This window comes from Podarcis raffonei, chromosome Z (genome assembly GCF_027172205.1).
Source record: "Podarcis raffonei isolate rPodRaf1 chromosome Z, rPodRaf1.pri, whole genome shotgun sequence".
NCBI classification, from domain to species: domain Eukaryota; kingdom Metazoa; phylum Chordata; class Lepidosauria; order Squamata; family Lacertidae; genus Podarcis; species Podarcis raffonei.
The window spans coordinates 42,189,586-42,208,168 of record NC_070621.1 but is presented as its reverse complement, the minus strand read 5'-3'; the positions used below and the strand labels follow the sequence as shown (position 1 = coordinate 42,208,168).

General features: G+C 44.9%; 1 protein-coding gene across 1 annotated transcript; it reads left to right on the top strand.

Annotated features, from left to right (window-relative positions):
• The first annotated feature begins 7,920 nt into the window (after window positions 1-7,920).
• On the top strand, window positions 7,921-16,388 carry VMA21 (vacuolar ATPase assembly factor VMA21). The gene is made up of 3 exons (XM_053373895.1): window positions 7,921-8,072; window positions 12,206-12,315; window positions 14,495-16,388. Exons 1-3 carry the CDS (start codon window positions 7,936-7,938, stop codon window positions 14,635-14,637), a joined length of 390 nt encoding a protein of 129 aa, XP_053229870.1. The 5' UTR covers window positions 7,921-7,935; the 3' UTR covers window positions 14,638-16,388.
• The last annotated feature ends 2,195 nt before the right edge of the window (window positions 16,389-18,583 follow it).

The window sequence follows — 18,583 nt, the reverse complement described above, 5'->3', positions numbered from 1 at the left end:
AACGAGAGTCAGGCCCCAGTGATGCCATTAAGCATGATTATATTAATTATTAATCACAGTCTCTGATAGCATGTCATTCCAATAAGAAACACAAAATCAAATACAAATGAGCAAATATGTCACAGCCTGGAAATTAAGATCCATAGCAAAAATGGATCTACCCAGGTCCAGCTGAAGTGAGGGGATCATTCCTTCTGAGCCACTTATAGAGCCTATGCTTGCCATTAACGGTGCTTGTGAACAGCTGGTGCTAATGATGCAATTGGCAGTCAGTACCTTATGCATTTAATTTCCTTCTGACCTGACTAACTATACCCTCCTCACAAAAACTTATGCCAGAACTTCCCAACCCAAAGTTTTATTTTCTTCTGCCTCAGAGGCAGCCCACACCTCTCCTGTTTTCTCCCTTAAATGATTCACCTCATCCCCACTCCACTCCACTCCAAATGAAAATAAATAATCAATACCTCCTCCAGTCCAGACTTCAGTTTCCATGGTCTCTCAGCATTCTGGTCTCCCCTGATCAATCTTTCCGCTTGCTTCCTCCAGCTCAGTTGATAAAAACAAAAGGCCATCCAGGAGTTGCTGTGGGCGGCAGAGGCAGCACAGCTCTTGCTCTTTATGCGCTCTTCTCACTTCACACTAGGTGCCTATTAGCACTCATGGCTCCCTCCACTGGAGCCCATTTTGATCACATTCGAAACGTACCCTTGACACCCACAAGCACACACTAGCTGACTGCCATGAAGAACATCTTGTACTGTGGCTATTCTTATTGTAATTATTTATATGTTTTTAATAGATTTTAGATATGTATACTATATGCTAACTTAGCAGTTCAAAAGCACACCTGTGCAAGTAGATAAATACATACCACCACTGCGGGAAGGCAAACGGCATTTCCATGCACTCTGGCACTCGTCGCGGTGTCCCGTTGCGCCAGAAGTGGTTTAGTCATGCTGGCCACATGACCCGGAAAGCTGTCTGTGGACAAACACCAGCTACCTCAGCCTGAGTGCCATACCCCATAGTCAAATTCGACTGGATTTAATCATCTATGGGTCCTTCACCTTTACCTTTTAGATATGTATACATTTGTTATTCTATCAATGTCTTTAATGGTTGGTTGTTTCTGAGTTTTCAGTGGTTCTCATTTTTGTCTGTAAACTTCCTTGAGTCCTTTCAGTGAAAACGGCAGGGTATACAGTGGTACCTCGGGTTAAGAACTTAATTCGTTCTAGAGGTCCGTTCTTAACCTGAAACTGTTCTTAACCTGAGGTACCACTTTGGCTAATGGGACCTCCCACTGCCACTGTGCTGCTGCTTCCCGATTTCTGTTCTCATCCTGAAGCAAAGTTCTTAACCCGAGGTACTATTTCTGGGTTAGTGGAGTCTGTACCCTGAAGCGTCTGTGTTATGTATTGGGTTTAACACATTTCATGTTACAAGGCACGTTCTAACCAATCGTATAAGCATTGGTAGACGAACGTTCTAATGGCAAGTAAGTGCATGCACTTTCAACTGTCAACTGTCAACTGTCAACAGTCAGTTCATGCTCGTTATTATCATTGTATTGTCCAGTCAGTTCGGTTCTTGTTTTCCTATGAGTAAGCTGTTGTCGCTGACAAATGTTGAATAAACGTAGTTGAGGAACTTATACTGCCTTGGACTTCTGACTTTTTCTGAACATTTAACATTGGCGACTAGGATGGGATAGATGAACTCCTGCTGGCTGCCAGAGGCCCAAGACCGCACCGCAGCACCATTGCCTGTCGCCTCACAGTAAGCGTGACCTCACTGCCACGCTGGACTCAGCAAATAGTCCCTAAAACGAGACCGCACCTGCCGCGTCTTCGCAACCACCCACAATCGCACAAGTGACTGCTCCTGTCCGAAGATGGCCGCCAGTCATAGTCGGCTGCCACCGGACTTCGATATGAGCCATCCTGCAGAATGGCTGCAGTGGCTCCGCTGAATAAGGAGCTATGTCCGACTACAAAGCTCCACTAGGGAGGCAGACAAGGTTGGTGTGCTACTGATGGTGCTGGGAAGTTCTGCCATCACTCTACTGGAAGGTCTGATGGCACCCAGGAACATAGAGGCATGCACTTTCGATGAGCTGACACAGGCTATGACAACACCTCGTGCTTCAGCCAACTAAGAACCACCGCTGCTACGACTTTGCGTACAGAGAGCAACAAGTGCAAGAGTCAGCAAGTGAATACATCACAGTGCTCCGGGCAATTGCAATGTATTGCGAATTCGCTGACATCGAGGAACGACTTCTTGAAAGGGTAATCAGTGGCGTGCGAGACAGCTGTCTCCGCCGCAAGCTGCTGGCAAAAACAACATCACGATGATAGAAGCAATGAATATGGCCACTGCCTTTGAGAAGGATAATGCCAATAAGGCGGCCCACAGCCCACGTACCGAAAAGAGAACTCAACGCATCCAGCGAGATCGGTCGTCTTCCGTAGATTCCTACAATGAGGATGTCCACTGAGCTTCGGACCAATCCGACCAACACCACAGCTCCCAAGCTACGAGAGCAACGTCAAACCAGCGATCATCTGACGCACCTGACGCGCCAGCTGTGGAAAAAACCACGAGCGTTGGACATGCAGGTTTCGGGACGCCACATGTCACCGCTGTGAGAAGACTGGGCATATTGGTCGAGTCTGCCGCTCCAAGACCTCCGGAGCACGACCCAAGCAACGTGTCCACGAGGCCTACATAGAGGAGGAGTTACAGTCCACCTCTCCAGCTAGGGTTCTTCAACTTCCGTCCCCGGGGTCCAATAAGCTTAGGGTACAACTCAAGATAGAGGGAACCCTATCTTGGAGTTGGATACTGGCTCATCCTACTCCATAATATCTGCAAAGACTCTGAAAGAGCTTTGCCCTAACGGTAGTCCTCCTCTCCGCCCGGCCCCTGTAGTGCTGCAGGACTTCCAGAGAAAAAGAATCCAGCTAAAGGGGATGGGCACCTTCAAGGTCCAATTTAAGAAGTACACCAAGAATTTGAACCTCATCATAACTGAAGGCCCATTCACTAGCCTTCTAGTCCTAGCATGGTTTGGGCCGTTAGACTTAGGTATTTCAGGGCTTAATCAGATTTCCCCAGGGGTAGATTTCAAATCAATCTGCCAGGAGTTTCCATCAGTCTTCGACGGAACCCTGGGCCTGTACAACGGACCCCCGATTTCCCTATGGTTCAACCCCACGGTGCAACCCATTCAGGTCAAGGCCTGTAGAGTCCCGTCTGTGCTTAAACCCAAGATTGACGAGGAGCTTGATCACTTAGTCGCCCAAGGGGTCTTAGAGCCAGTAGCTTCAGGAACCTGGGAAACTCCAATCATCACACTGGTTAAGCCGGACGGCTCAGTCCGTATCTGTGACGATTACAAATGCACCCTGAACCGGGCCTTACAGGACCACGCGTACCCGGTTCTGGTGGTGAGCCACGTGTTAGCAACCCTGTCTGGAGCCAAAATCTTTGGGACGCTGGATTTAGCGCAAGCTTATCAGCAGCTAACAGTTGACGAGGCCACCGCAGATGCCCAGACAATCATAACATGGGGATGCTTTCAGGGTCAAACACCTACAGTTTGGAGTTAGCATGGCCTCAGGGTTATTTCAGAGTCTAATGGACCATCTCCTTAAAGGCATCCACAGAATCACGCCGTTTTTTGACAATGTGCTGATAGCCGCATCGTCGAGAGAGGACTTTGCCGCCAGATTACGGATAGTGCTCCGACGGTTCCAGGTAGCAGGACTTAAGGTAAAACAGAAAAAGTGCCTATTGGGAGTGAGCAGCATGGATTTCCTGGAGTTCCGGGTTGACACGGATGGCCTCCATCCAGCAGAGGACAAAGTCCGCACCATTTGCGACACCCGAGACCCAAAGAGCAAGGCAGAGTTACAAGCCTTCTTGGGATTTCTTAATTTTTACCACGTATTCCTGCCACACAAGGCAGCCATAGCTGAACCTTTGTACAGGCTCCTTTGTACAGGGCAAGGCATTCCGAGGGGTCAAAGACTTGCTTGTGTCCAACTCAGTGTTGGCACACTTCGATGAAATGCTCCTGGTGGAGCTGGCTTGCAACGCTTCCCCTTATGGAGTAGGCGCAGTACTGGGCCACCAGCTTCCGGATGGGAGGGAAGTCCCAGTGGCTTACTTCTCCCAAACTCTCACATCGGCGGAGCGCAACTACTCCCAGATTGACAAGGAAGGTTTGGCAATAGTTAAGGGAGTCAAAAAGTTTCATGACTTCCTTTATGGTCGGCCTTTCACTATCGTTACCAACCACAAGCCACTCCTGGGACTCTTTGCGCCTGACCACCAGACACCCCAGATGCTTTTGCCACGAGTATTGCGCTGGTCCATTTTCCTGGCCGGTTATCAATACTCGCTACCGCACTGTCTTAGAAGGGCTGCACGTGTCTCACCCGGGGATTGTCCGGATGAAGGCATTGGCCCGTAGCTATGTGTGGTGGCCAAGCATAGATGCGGAGATAGAGGGCTGGGTGAAACGTTGCGAGCCCTGCCAGATGTCCCAGCCAGTTCCACCCAAGGCACCAGTACAGTCCTGGGAGTCCACACAGTCCCCATGGTTCCGGGCGCACGTGGATTTCACAGGGCCTTTTCAGTGCCAACACTTCCTAATAGTGGTTGACTCTCAGTCCAAGTGGCTCGAGGTGGTGCCAATCTCAACCGTGTCCGCTAGAGCAACTATAAACGCGCTCAGGAAGCTATTTGCGACACACAGCTTGCCAGACACACTGGTGAGTGGTAATGGGACCGCTTTTATTTCGGTGGAATTCAAAGAATTTGTAACCAAGAATGGAATCCGCCACATTCGTTCCGCTCCTTTTCACCCTGCCACTAACAACCAAGCTGAACTCATGGTTCATACTACCAAGATGCGCTTAGGCGCATAGTGCATGGAGACTGGACTCTCTGGTTAGCGGAGTTCTTACTGGCCCAATACATCACCCCAAGCGCAGTGACCAGCCGGAGCCCAGCAGAGTTGCTTAGGAAGAGGAGGCTCACTACCCTCCTTGATCGTATGAAGCCCGACCGGGCTCTTGTTGCAAGGCGCATTCTAACCAATCGTGTAAGCATTGGTAGACTAAAGTTCTAATGGCAAGTGCATGCACTTTCAACTGTCAACTGTCAACGGTCAGTTCATGCTCATTATTATTGTATTATCCAGTCAGTTCGGTTCTTGTTTTCCTATGAGTAAGCTGTTGTCACTGACAAATGTTGAATAAACGTAGTTGAGGAACTTATACTGCCTTGGTCTTCTGACTCTTTCTGAACATTTAACAGTCTGTAACCTGAAGCGTCTGTAACCCAAGGTACCACTGTATAACAACAACAGACACCTTCACTCATCTTCAGTGGCAAAGCTGCATGCTCTGGCACCAGGGGTGTGGTGTGCGTCCCAGGGGCATGGCACCCAGGATAGTGGGGGGGTGCCTGGCGCTTATCCGGGGGGCGGGGGGGCCGCGATGGTAGCTCCCTCCCCAATGGTGCAGGGGGCCAGTGCTCATATTTTGTTCTCCATTCATTCACAATCATGCCCCAACTTCAATATCCACCTATTTTTGTTGATTGGCTTCCAAAGCTAAATGCCAACCAACTGACATTCACAAACATCAGCTTGCTTCAGCCTTGTTTCTGAATGCTGACTTTACCAGCTTCCACCCACTAACATCTGCTAGGTCCATCATTAGACATCAACCAGCTTATGACCATGGATTATCAGATGCCTTCAAGATGTGATCCTGCTCAGCAAGTGAACTTGCCTTATTATTGCTCCACAACATCCCACAACCAGATGATTGCCTCCATCCACCTGCCAGTTCACCTTATCCAAGTGGAAGAAGACTGGGCAACCCTGAATCTTACAACTGTTTCTGCTGTGTTCTGTTGGAGAAGAGAAAAATGCCCACCTTTATATCCACTCAGTTGCCATGTACAATTATGATGTCACAGGTAGTCCGCAACCGACGGCAACCCTGGAGGTGCATCACCATAATCTCCTGAGTTTTCACAATGGTGGGTGCACCTCAGCAGGGTTGTATTCATGTGCTTGTTTAATATTAAAAAATATAGACCAACCTTCATCTCTACAGATACCATGGGGGTGTGTGCACCACTAAATGGTTTTAGGGGATCATTTCAGCACAAGGACCACATCCCTCTGTAGGCAGACACCATTGCAACCCCCCTCTGAGGGTCTGTGCAATAATTTGCAGCCGGCTCTTGCCGGGTTGAAGCTTGCACAGTCTTCTTAATAATAATATAATTAAAATGTAAGGCGCTCTCACCTACCAGGATATACAAGCTCTCCTCCTGCCACCTGGGAGTGGCCAGGCAAACCTGGAAAATTCAGTTTTGGCAAACCTAGGTGTGTTACACACACACACACACACAGAGAGAGAGAGAGAGAGAGAGAGAGAGAGAGAGAGAGAGGTTGTAAACATGGGAGCCAAAAGGCTATGAAAAGAGATACAGCCTGACAGTTACCATATATGCAAGGCTGATATTGTTAAAAGCCACCACAGAGTGTTCTATTAATGCTTATTGTATCGTATTGCATAGTAGAGTGTTGCACAAACATAGCCAATGTGATATTAGGCCAGTAATTAGCTGTCAGCCTACATCACAGGGTTGCTATAAGGATAAAAGGGGCTAGGGAACAATATATGCTACTTTATGAGTTTCTTGGAAGAAATGCAAGACATAAATGTCCTAAATAAATAATAGTTGTTGTGATTGCTTTTTAATCTTATGGCTTTGATTTTATGCAGTGTTAACTTCTAACTCTTCTCAACATCTATTGTTTTAGTAATAATTGTTGCTGCTAATTGGATGTTTTAAGAGCTTGATTTTAATTGTTACCTGCTCTGGGAACCCCAGGTTGAAAAGTGGCAAGCCTGCTCAGACATCTAATTTTTTAACACACTGTTTTCAACTACATTTTGGCCAGTCTGTTATATCTACCATTTTAAAATCTTTTTTATTGCTCTTTTAAAATGCATCTTATACCATTTCATATCACCCACTTATGAGATTGTTTTAAAGCATTCTATATATAAATCAATCAGTCATTCTTGACACAGCTTTTTATTTTTTGAGAATATCTTAATTGCTATTTAAGATATAGTGTATTAATATTTTCCCAGTGAATTTGTACTGCTGCTGGGGGTTTTTTAAAGTACAAATGATAGCTGCAGATGAACCTGTATGAAACAGGCTACACTGGCCACAAAAGTAATTAAAAATTAATTAAAAATAATAAAAAATATAAAATATTGGGTTATTACCAACTAAAACTGTATCTCAAAAGCACCATTGAAACGAACACACACAAGGATTCTGGGCACTGTAATGCATTAATTGCTGTTGAGAATTCTGCGAGGGACAAACTACATTTCCCAGAATCCTTTGAGGGAAAGAAGCGCACTCTGAAATATGACGGGCAAACAACATTTCCCATAATACTTTGAGGAAGAGGCTGTGCTTCGAACGCGTGCGCACGCAGCCTAGACTAGCCCACCCCACCCCCCTCCACCACGATATTAAAGGACCCCCACCCCGATGTTAAAGGATTCTTTAGGCGGGTCTACTCCGAGTAGGACTAAATCCGGTTACATCCGCTTGCCGCTCCCAGTCCCTCACAGCCCTGTTCACATCCGGAGAATCCGCAGGCTTTTCATTTATCATTTCTACCTCTACCTCTGGTGCTCACAAGAGGGCGCTCTGGGAGACGGTCTAGGCATTTCCCGAAACCGTGAGAGACAGTCTAGGCACCTCTCTCGCTCTCCTCCCTTCTGCTCAGCGACGCCGACGAGTTTCCCCCCCGTCGTCGTCACGTGACCGGCGGCCGCGGTGGAGGATGGGAAGGGAAGGCATCAGCTGACCAGGATGCTCTCTGCGCGCGCAGCTTCTCCTGTTCCCTTCGCCGCTGCCGGAGAGGCAGGGGGTAAAAAGGCTCATACCGTCCCTGTCATGGAGCGCTACGACAAGGCCGCCCTGAACGCGCTCTCGCCTCCCGATCCCAGGTTATAAATTAAAACAAATAACATAAAATGGAGGGGGGGGAGGAAGCGGGTGGGAATGGAGGGGGAAAGTGCTGGGTATGCCTACTCAGAGGTAAGCCCCGTTGGCTTCGATGAGGTTTACTACCAGGTAAGTGAATGTAGGATTGTGGCCTTCGCTAGCTTTGACGGCGGGGGGGAGGGGAGGACGTGCGTGTCTTTCCAGTGACTGATATGGGGGGGGGTGTTTGGGAGTTTCCTGCACGTCAAAATGAGGAAGCGAAACAGGGACATAGGAAGCAGCCTTAATAGTGTTATCGATTTATTTGCAATAAAAAGTTAAAGGCGTGGGTGGGTGGGAAGGATTTTCTTTTTTAAAAGAACACCCAAAAGGCCGTTATTAGAGGCTGGGTATGGGAAGCTCTCTTTGATTGCCTGCTGTAGTAGCAGAGATTGGTACAAGAAGGCGCCCGCTGAATCTCTACTGGCGGCAGGGTGTTCATTCAAATACCTGAAGGCTTGGTTTCTACACTGGCTGGCAACAGCTCTTTGGGGTTTCAGGGGTGGGGCCTCCTCAGCCCTACCTAGAGGTGTCAGGTATTGCTGCAGAGACTTCCTGTCAAGGGGAGAGGGATGGAGTGGAATGTTCTCTCATAAGAGTTGGGAGGGTCATCTTGTGCAACCCCTTGCAATGCAGGAATCTTTGCCCAATGTGGGGTTCAAACCAACAGCCCTGAGATTAAGAGTCTCATGCCCTACCAACTGAGCTATTTGACTTACCATGCTAGCTTTTTGGTGCAGCCCATAGGCATAAGTGGGGATAGTCACTAGCTATGATGGATTTAAAGGGTGATTTAGGCAAACCTGGAGGAAACGTCTTTATCAGCAGCTACCTGATGATTGGCTGTACGGAACGCCCATTTAGTAGAAAGCTGAGATGATGGATTTAATAAATAAATGAACATCCTGGAGAATTGGAGGCAGTATGCTGCTGAATACCACAGTAGGGGCGGTGGAACAGTGGGATAGGGTATTGTCTTCATTTTGGGCTAGCATGTGGTTTGGTTTTGGCAGGGTGTGTGTGTTGTACTTCAGTTTGATCATGCAGGCCTCTGGAAAGCATGAGGAGGAGAAAGAGGGTTGGATTGAAAATTGTCCTGGTGGGGGGTTGGATATGATAATCAAAAAACCAGAAGGCCTTTTTCAAAGTTATCTTTTAAATATGTTCATTACTGAAATTAAAATTCAGTTATTTAAAACAAAAACAAGTGTTCCTGTTGTCACATGTAGTTTATGACAAAACAAAATTTCTTGTCAGTTTTAACCTTGACAACTGATCATGACTGGAATTCATATTACCTCTTATTCATGGTGGCAGTCTATAGCTCCTTAAACAGTATATCTTATGGATATATTGGGCAAGGTCACCCAGTAAGGTTTGTAGCTGAGTTGATGTTTGAATCCAGTTCTTTCCAGCCAAAGTCTGAAGCTCTGACCACACCATTCTGGCTCATTACTTAGATCTCAAGGAGCAAATGCTGTTCAGACAAGTCAGCCCAGAGTACCTCTGTATGTAAGCAGGAGGTGACCAGTATAAGCCAGTTTACATTATCTAAAAGGACCTGTTTTTGACATTTAGACTTGGCCAGGTCACTTTATTTTGGTATAAACAACTAACTCAACAAAGCAGGCATTGACTAGTGGAAGCCCACATAAAAGTAAGCTGTGATTGGTGTATCAGATTGAATGTAAAATCTAACATAACAAGCCAAATGCTGTATTTGCTTATGGAGCTTAAAGTACTACTAAAATGTGCTTGCATTTGTGATTCACAGTAGCAGCTAAGAAATTTCCAGTTTCCACTAGGTTGCAGTGTTGCATCATAGGCATTTCAATGCTGAAGCAAAATCTTATTAAAACAGTATCTTTATTTTATATTTTTCATCTTTTTTTGGTTAACAAAGACTTCTATAGAACTTGGCCCTTTTGTGTCAGAATGTCACAAAACTGTCACAAAAGCTGTTCTTATTTTATCTATAAGCCACTTGGAGTCCCTGTTAGGGAAAAAGGCAGAATATACCGTATTTTTCGCACTATAGGACACACTTTTCCCCCTCCAAAAATGAAGGGGAAATGTGTGTGCGTCCTATGGTGCGAATGCAGGCTTTCGCTGAAGCCTGGAGAGCGAGAGAGGTCGGTGCGCACCTGCTCCTCCCCATCGCCAGCCCCGCAAACTCGGGAGATAGCGGGAGAGGCGCAGCGCGCCCTTCCCGCTGTCCCCCGACTTGGCTAGAAGGCTGGCGACGGGGAGAAGCCTGCTCCTCCCCGTCGCCAGCCCCGCAAACTCGGGAGACAGCGGGAGAGGCGCAGCGCGCCCTTCCCGCTGTCCCCCGACTTGGCTAGAAGGCTGGCGACGGGGAGAAGCCTGCTCCTCCCCGTCGCCAGCCCCGCAAACTCGGGAGACAGTGGGAGAGGCGCAGCGCGCCCTTCCCGCTGTCCCCCGACTTGGCTAGAAGGCTGGCGGGGGGAGAAGCCTGCTCCTCCCCATCGCCAGCCCCGCAAACTCGGGAGATAGCGGGAGAGGCGCAGCGCGCCATCCCGCTGTCTCCCGACTTGGTTTGGAGGCTGGCGGAGGGCTTCCTCCTCCCCCAGCCCCGCAAGCTCCCAGAGCGATGCCAAAGCTGCGCGCAGCTTCGGCATGGCTCTGGGTCCCGTTCTGGGGGAGGGGGAAGCTCGGGCTTCCCCCACCCCAGCCCCGCGCCTGGCGGGGGGGGGAATAAATTTCCCCCCCTTTATTTCCCCCCCCCCCAAATCTAGGTGCGTCCTATGGACCGGTGCGTCCTATGGTGCGAAAAATACGGTAAATAAATAAATACAACAACAACATCACTCTGGTCAAGAGGCCAGAGTAAAGAAATGCCAGAGTGGGAACAGCATTCCACAGTTTAGGGGCTGCTGCGGAGAAAATCCTCTTCTAGGCTGCCATTCCCCACATTTCAAAAAGTGGGGGAAGTACCAAGAGGGCTCCCTTTGCTATTCTTAATAGCTGAGAGGGTATGTAGGTAAGGAAACTTTCATATATTTGGGTCCTAAGTCATTTAGGTCTTTAAAGACTAAAGTGAAAAGTTGGATGCACACAATTCCCAGCCATTTGCCTCATCCAGCAAATTTGGAAGCAAGCCCAGTTACTCCAGTATGCCTGTAAATCTATCATGCCTAAAATAAAGATGCTTAGTGTAAAATGCCACATAGGGTTGTACACAGCTAAGTTATACTCAGTATAGAATTACTGAAATTAATGGACCTAAGTTAGTCATCTTCATTCATTTCAGTGGGTTTAACTCTGAGCAGGACCAGCACTGGATACAACCCATACTCATCTGTGCATGCAGGTTAGCTCCTCTATCAAATTGAATGGAGATTCCTGTGTGGAAAAGAGAGGTGCTGGTATTTTTCTGCACACATGGATCTCTGGGTCACCAGTTGTGCAGTTGTGTTAAATTGGTTGTGAGATTCATTCTCACAGCAGCATCTGAAATAGCACTTGCTTCTGTGAAAACATGCCCTTTAAAATGCAGGTGATCTATGTTTAAATTACACTGTGAAGCCCTGCTATTCATGTTGGTCATGACAGCAGAAACAGGGAAATGCCCCTTCACTACAGCAGCAGCAGGGCTGGTACAGCAAAGAAGCCTGGATTGGGCCCGTTACCATCATGTGAGGGCAGTGGGGCCAGCTAAGGATCCAGCGGATCCGGTGCTGCCTAGTCTGTTTCTGGGTGTGACGACTACAAATAGAGTCCTAACTCTAAAGCAAAAAACATCTTCATTACTACTGCAGCAGGATCCCCTGTCCACCCAGGGTGTGGTGGGATGAAGAGATGCCTCATGGCACAGTACTAAGACATTGTATTATTACCTTCTTCTTAGCATTCTGATTACTTCAGTATGAGCCTGCTTAGTTATTCATTTTCACTTATCATTTGTTACACTCCTAACATGCTTTTTCAGCAAACACTGTTTTGCCTCCTTCCTTACTTAACTGTCTTCCTTGCACCTCATCCATCCTACAAATGCCAGGTTAAATGGACATTGGACGTTCCATATGTCGGGCCTGGCCCTGCTCAAGTTTCTCACACTGTGATTTGTTTCTTGCAGAAATGAAACTTCATTAGCTTCGACCCTAAGAACGCTCCTGTTCTTCACTACTTTAATGATTATGTTACCCATTGGGCTATATTTCTCATCAAAGGTATACGTATTTGAAGGTAATTTTCTTTATTACTACCTGCTTCTTTTTGTTATCTTTGCTTCTTTTTATCTTAAAAGTAAATCAGTTATTTGGATTATTTTTTAAAATTACATATTGGTATATGGTAAGCAGTATTTCTTTGGGTTTTATATTCTCAGGATTTGAATAATAGCAACGAGCACTGAATATTTTGTTGACGCATTTGTCAAGATGTTAAAGTATCAAAACACTGAAGGAGGAGGCTTTTCTGTGCCATTCTAAATTGATTGTGCAATGTAGAAACCAAATTCTTCGTAAAACTTGTTTTGAAAACAATTTATGGCAGTGTCTCCCATAAAATTGTTTGTGACTTGTCTATGGATTTGTGGCTGAAGTTGGAAGACAGGGCATCCAATGCATTAAATATTCATATTGATTTTTCATTGTGTTTTCATTGCTTCTTTCATTTCTTATATTGTATTTTTATGATATTACAGTAAAAATGCAATTAAAAGCATCTAGCACAGTGCATTACAATTGGGACTGTGGGCTGAAAAATCCCTAAGTGGCTTCTTATAGCTCAGTTGATAGAACCTGAGACTCTTAATCTTGGGATTGTGTGTTCAAGCTCCAAAGATTCCTGCATTGCATTGCAGGGATTTGGACTAGATGACCCTCAGGGTCTCTTCCAACTCTAAAATTCTATGATTCTATGATCCTCAACAATGCTCCAGTGCTCCACAGGGGAATAAGTTGTGTTGGAGATAGAGCAGTGCTCCTCGTAGAAACCAGAAGTTATCCTATCCTTTCAGTTAGAAAATTGGCACAAGCAGAGCTCCTCCTAAATTACTAAAGTGAGATTTGGAAATTTCCAAATACAATTTATTGGATGAAAGGGCAGTTGTCATTACATAGCTGAACAGAAGCAGCTTACAAATTTTCTCCATCCTCTGAGTCATCCTCTGGTTTAGACTCTGGAAATGGAAAAACATACTCACGAAAATGTACCCAGAAATGTAACATCTGTTTTCTTGGAATATATGTGGTCTCTCCTTTTTATGTACGTTTTCCAAACAGCACTGCAAAATCTGTTCTCTACATTTCTTTCTTTATATTATTTATATCCCACACCTTCAGTGCAAATACTCCCAATGTGTACTAAAACAATTTAACTGCAAGCAAAAACATTTTAACAAAACATGCATAACTTCACCCAAGGAGATTCCCTCTCTGCCTGGCTGGCGTAGTGCCATTGGCAGACTGTTGTTCCTTGGCACACGAATTATCGGGGGCTGCTTTTTCCCACGGCTGGTACCCACTGCTGAGGTGCCCTGCCACTTAGCAGCAGCCCACAGGCACTTGGCCTGTGATCTTGCTGGTGTCAAAAACTTGTGTTCATTTTTTAAAAATTTATTGTAACCCATCTTGAATGTTCGGAGCATAAACACTGAAAATAAGGGCGTGGCTGATATATTTGTGTATGTGTTGGTAGGGCTGCTAAGTTGTACCCTCTGTCCCTTCCCAGTAATAATAATTTTAAAATATGCATAACTTCAGAGCTTCTGTTCGCTGCTATTAATGGGCAGGAAAAGGTATTGAATATAACTGAGGTGGTGTGTGGCAGAGTCTTCACCAACCTGGTGCCCTCCAGATGGTTTGGATTGCAATTTGCATCAGCCAATGGGAGTTGTAGTCTAGAACACTAGGGGGCACCAAGTTGGTGAAGGCTGGCATGGAGTAAAGAAGTCCATTATGTTTGCATATGTTGGTCAACGAAGACTGTCAATATACATGACTTACCTCTGTGTGTGTTGCTTTCTTCATAAGTGAAGCTTATCATAACTAAAAACATTCTTGCAGCACAGTCTTTGCATGTCTACTCAGAAGTAAGTTTCATTAGGCTTACTGTCTTGTAAATGAGGATAGGATTCAAGACTCAAGCACTGATAATCTTCTCTAGGTTGCAGCTGTTGTGTGAACCATAGAAAACCCTCAAATCAAGGACATATTTATGACACTGGAAGAGTTTTATAGAAGCCGAGGGCCTTAAAAGGAAGACATAGTTTTACTTTAGGCACTTCTGCCCTAATCATACAATCCTTTTATCATTTAAATAATTTGGTCACTAGAAAATATGAAGGCATTGGCTGATTTTTTTACAGGCTTCCTGTAAGTTTTAATGCTTCTTCTCTCTCCCACCCCCCTTGTTCTTTTAGGTTCCTTTGGAATGTCAAGCAGAGACAGCTATTTTTATGCCGCAATAGTTGCTGTGGTAGCTGTTCACGTCGTGCTCGCTCTTTTTGTCTACGTGGCATGGAACGAAGGCTCACGGCAATGGCGGGAAGGGAAGCAGGACTAAAAGTCGCCGCTGCAGCGTGGCAGGCAAGGAGAGGATGTTTCCAGGTGGAGCGAAGCCCCAGAGTGTAAAGTCTAATAGTCGGTGTTTGAAATGGGACAAGATGGGGTTGCATCATTCCCCCATTCCAGTAGCATTTGTAGTTTTTAAATTACAGCTCTGACTTCATGAGCCTCAAGACCTGGCAGAGTTGGGAAGACTAGAAGGGAGCCTCAACAGGACTACCCTGGAATCAATTTTCACAATCTGTCTGCAGAGAGCTCCTGGGAAACATTTGCTTGCTTAGTAACCTGCCTAGAACTGCTTTGAAATGAACATCTAGATAATTCGTAAAGTTGAACATGAAGAATTTCAGAGCTTCGCCAACAGAGTTTGGATCAAAAATAGTTGAAGTTCTTTTAAATAGATTTTATTCCTGTGTCTTTTAGATTGGGGGGGGGGTCAACTTCAGGAGCCTTGACTGACAGTATGCTGGCTACACTTCATGGTTAAACAGAACACCAGGTGCTTGAAAAAGTGGCTCCGTATACTTTTTGATGGAGAAGGAAGGATGCATTGAGTCCTGTCCAGGAGCTTGTAACTTCAGGCCACCTGTTAGCACATTTTTGAATGGTGGCTTTTAATGTAGGATACCTTTCCCCACAAAGTATAGAGTCTACCCTAATCTTGACTCTTAATTCAGTTATCCCCTTCCAAGAAATGCTTTTCCTTAACAATGGAATGTTTTGCCTAATTTCCAAGAACTGTGGTAGAATTACCACTGGCAGCGTTACCATAGATTTCAGTAATAGCGTTAGGCAGTCCTAAAAATGTTTGTGCATTGTTTGTTGAGACCCAAGAATGTATCTGTTTGTTAGTTCTACTTGGAGTAGGGCCATTGAATTTAGTGGACATGATTAACTTAGACCCGTTAATTTCAGTGGGTCTGCTCTGACTAAAACTTGAGTGGATAACACCCCCACTGTTTGTTTTAATAAATGTACCTGATTTGTGTTGCCCTCTCACAACTGATACTTTTAAATATCTTTAACATTTCATACTGTCACCTTTTCCATAATCTTGCCAAATAGCCATTGCTCTTCTTCCTCAACCTGTGTCTTTGTCGATAAATGAGTTTCTTAGCATAGCTACGAATGCATGTGTAATCATGGACAAATGCACAAATCATTTGAACAAATTGCCACTTTTATTGATTAGACTGGTGGCAGCACTGATCCAAAATCACTTCTTGATTTCACTGGAACCTGCTACACAGGATTCAGCACACAAGCACAGCTGAAATGCAGCATTGTGCAGCTGGGAATTGTACCTGTTTCAGTAGCTAATGTGAAGTGCTGCTTAAGGACAAATTTTTCCTTAAGGTGAAATTAACTTCCACAACTTTCCTGAATCTTGAATATTTTATCATTATGCTTCCAAAGTTTTTACTCTGTTTTTAAATCCTAACCTAAGAGATAAATCCTGGGATTGAAAATGTTTACAAATGAGAACCTCCTACTTGTGTTACTATAAATCACTAGGAATATTTTAAAACGTAAGGATGTAGAATAGTGACAGTGTCTTAAGGGAGTCTGTAAATAAGATGTATCCTTTTTAAAGGAGGAGGAATCTAATGTTGGGCAACATGCTGCTGGTTCATCTGAATTGCAAATTTATTTTGTAGTATATTGTGTTGAAATTTCTCTTTCCTTCCCTTATCTATGGAATTGATGTATTATGAACCTTTTTAATAAAACATAAGCATATAGCATAAATTAATTGTGGACTCAAAAGTAAATGCAAAAAATGAAACGGTTGCTGTTGAATCATCACTTGCTAGCCGGCATGTTTGCAAAGTAATATCTTACCTTCAGTTCTGTAGTTTTCCTGATTACTTTCTATACATTGGCTCTTATGACACACTGGGTGAGGATCCTTGGTGCATGCCTGTATTAAGCCCTGTCCACCAGAATAGGGTTCCTTCAAGTGAGAAAACTTCTTTCAGCATAGCCATGTTGTCAAGTTCCTAATATGTACTCAGCATACTGTTTGGGAGAATGAATGCTTTTCTCTTACAGTGAGTCTTATGTGATTTTTCTTTTTTCAGTAATTGGCTCCTGTACTCCTTTCCATAGACAAAGATTTCTGCTTGCTGCTTGTCATTCTGTCCTGTTCAAACACACTCTTAATAATGTGGAATAGATAATATGGCATACATGTTTGCTTATATTCTGGTTTCTTCTGGTCTGTGTATGTGTTTGGGACAATGGAATGACAAGCAGCAAGGAGGTACACTTAGATGTTCTTGGAAGTATCCTTATATTGGAAACTGAAGCTTTGAATCATATCAAAACAGTTGTTCTATGTTATTTCATTCTTCAGAAGTCATAGGGAAGACCTTTGATTTAATACTGGAAGAATACAAGTAGTGTATTCTTGCAGATGAAGGAGCAGGAAGGGGATTTGCCTAAACTTTTAGCCAGCTTCCAAATGAGCTTGGAAGAACTGCAACCCTTTGCTTTATAAATGTGCCTATTGCTGCCTACAGTATGTTATGATAATCGTAATAGTGGCTGGTGCTGACAGTGTTGGGCACTAACTGGGGTCCAGACGCAGTTCTTAAAGTACCTATTTCTGGGATACAATTACAAAACTCTTGAAACCAGAAGTGGTCCTTGGGTAGACAATGTGCTGTGTTCTTCCTCTGCTTAACCCACTCCAGTAATAAGCTTGAATGATGGCTCCTCTTGTTCTTTTTTTGAAATAGGAAGTTTTACGACACATACTTTATCTGCTAGCTGGCAAAGGATGTAATGCATCTTTTAACACTTTGCTTCCTGCCATTAGATCAGGAATGCCATGCTTGTCTGTTAAAAGAGTCACTCAAATGGAGGCAGAGGAATTAAGTGGAATAGAAACCCTTGAAGCTCGATTCCATTTTTAATACTTTACACAGCAGTCTCTTATGTGTGACTAGACAGTCATAGCTCGGTGCTGAAGCACCTGCTTTGCATGCAGAAGGTCCCATGTTCAATCCCTGGCATCTCCTGGTAGGGCTGCGAGAGAACCCCACTTGGAAGCCTGGAGAGCTGCTGCCAGTCCAATACTACTGAGCTAAATGGGCCAAATTTATCACTTGGTATAGGGCAGCTTCCTATATTCCTTCTTGCGTACAGAAGGTCCCAGGTTCAATGCCCAGCATCTCCGTGTAGGGCTGGGAAACAGTTGGTGTGGACAATACTGAGCTAGATAGACCAGTGGTCTGACTCTGTATCAAGTAGCTTCGTATGTTCACAACATTTTTTTATTTGTGCAAGCAACTTCCTCCAATGCATCTTGGCCTGAGGTGGTGAGAGCTCACCCACCTGTTCCCCCTACCAAAACATATTCTGTAAAAATGCTGCCTTTTCTCTACCATTTTCTCTCTTTAATTTTTATTTTTCTTTATGTATTCATTTATGACTTGTTTATGTCTCTCTTATGGGCAAATATCTGTACACAGCAGCTTACAAGTAAAACAAAAGTTAAAAGTGCAGAATTTAAAGTGGTACAAAGGCAACGGTAGGGACAAAAAGTATGGAACTGCAGAGAACCTAATTGACTCAGACTATCGCCCAGTGAACATAAGGATTGATTAGTGATAAAGACTGGCACCTGGGACCTTCTATTAAAAAACAAGCCTGGATGTATGATAAATTCCTGCCTGCATTCACTTTTTCCTATTTTGTGACTTCTGGTCAATGGCTGCTGATTGAGCTCTGAATTTATCCTCTCTCCATGTTTTCAATGGGAGAGCAGCAGCTTTTACAAGGAAAGAAATGAGTGGAGCTGCTGTACTGAAGTGCTCCACCACTGTTCCGAGCATGCTTGGCAGCAGCGATGCTCAGCAGGAAGGGAGAGCAGATGTTTAAGCACGATTTTCATTAAGCAGCTCTTAGACTTTTCTAAAAGGAAGACGTCATGAATGAGA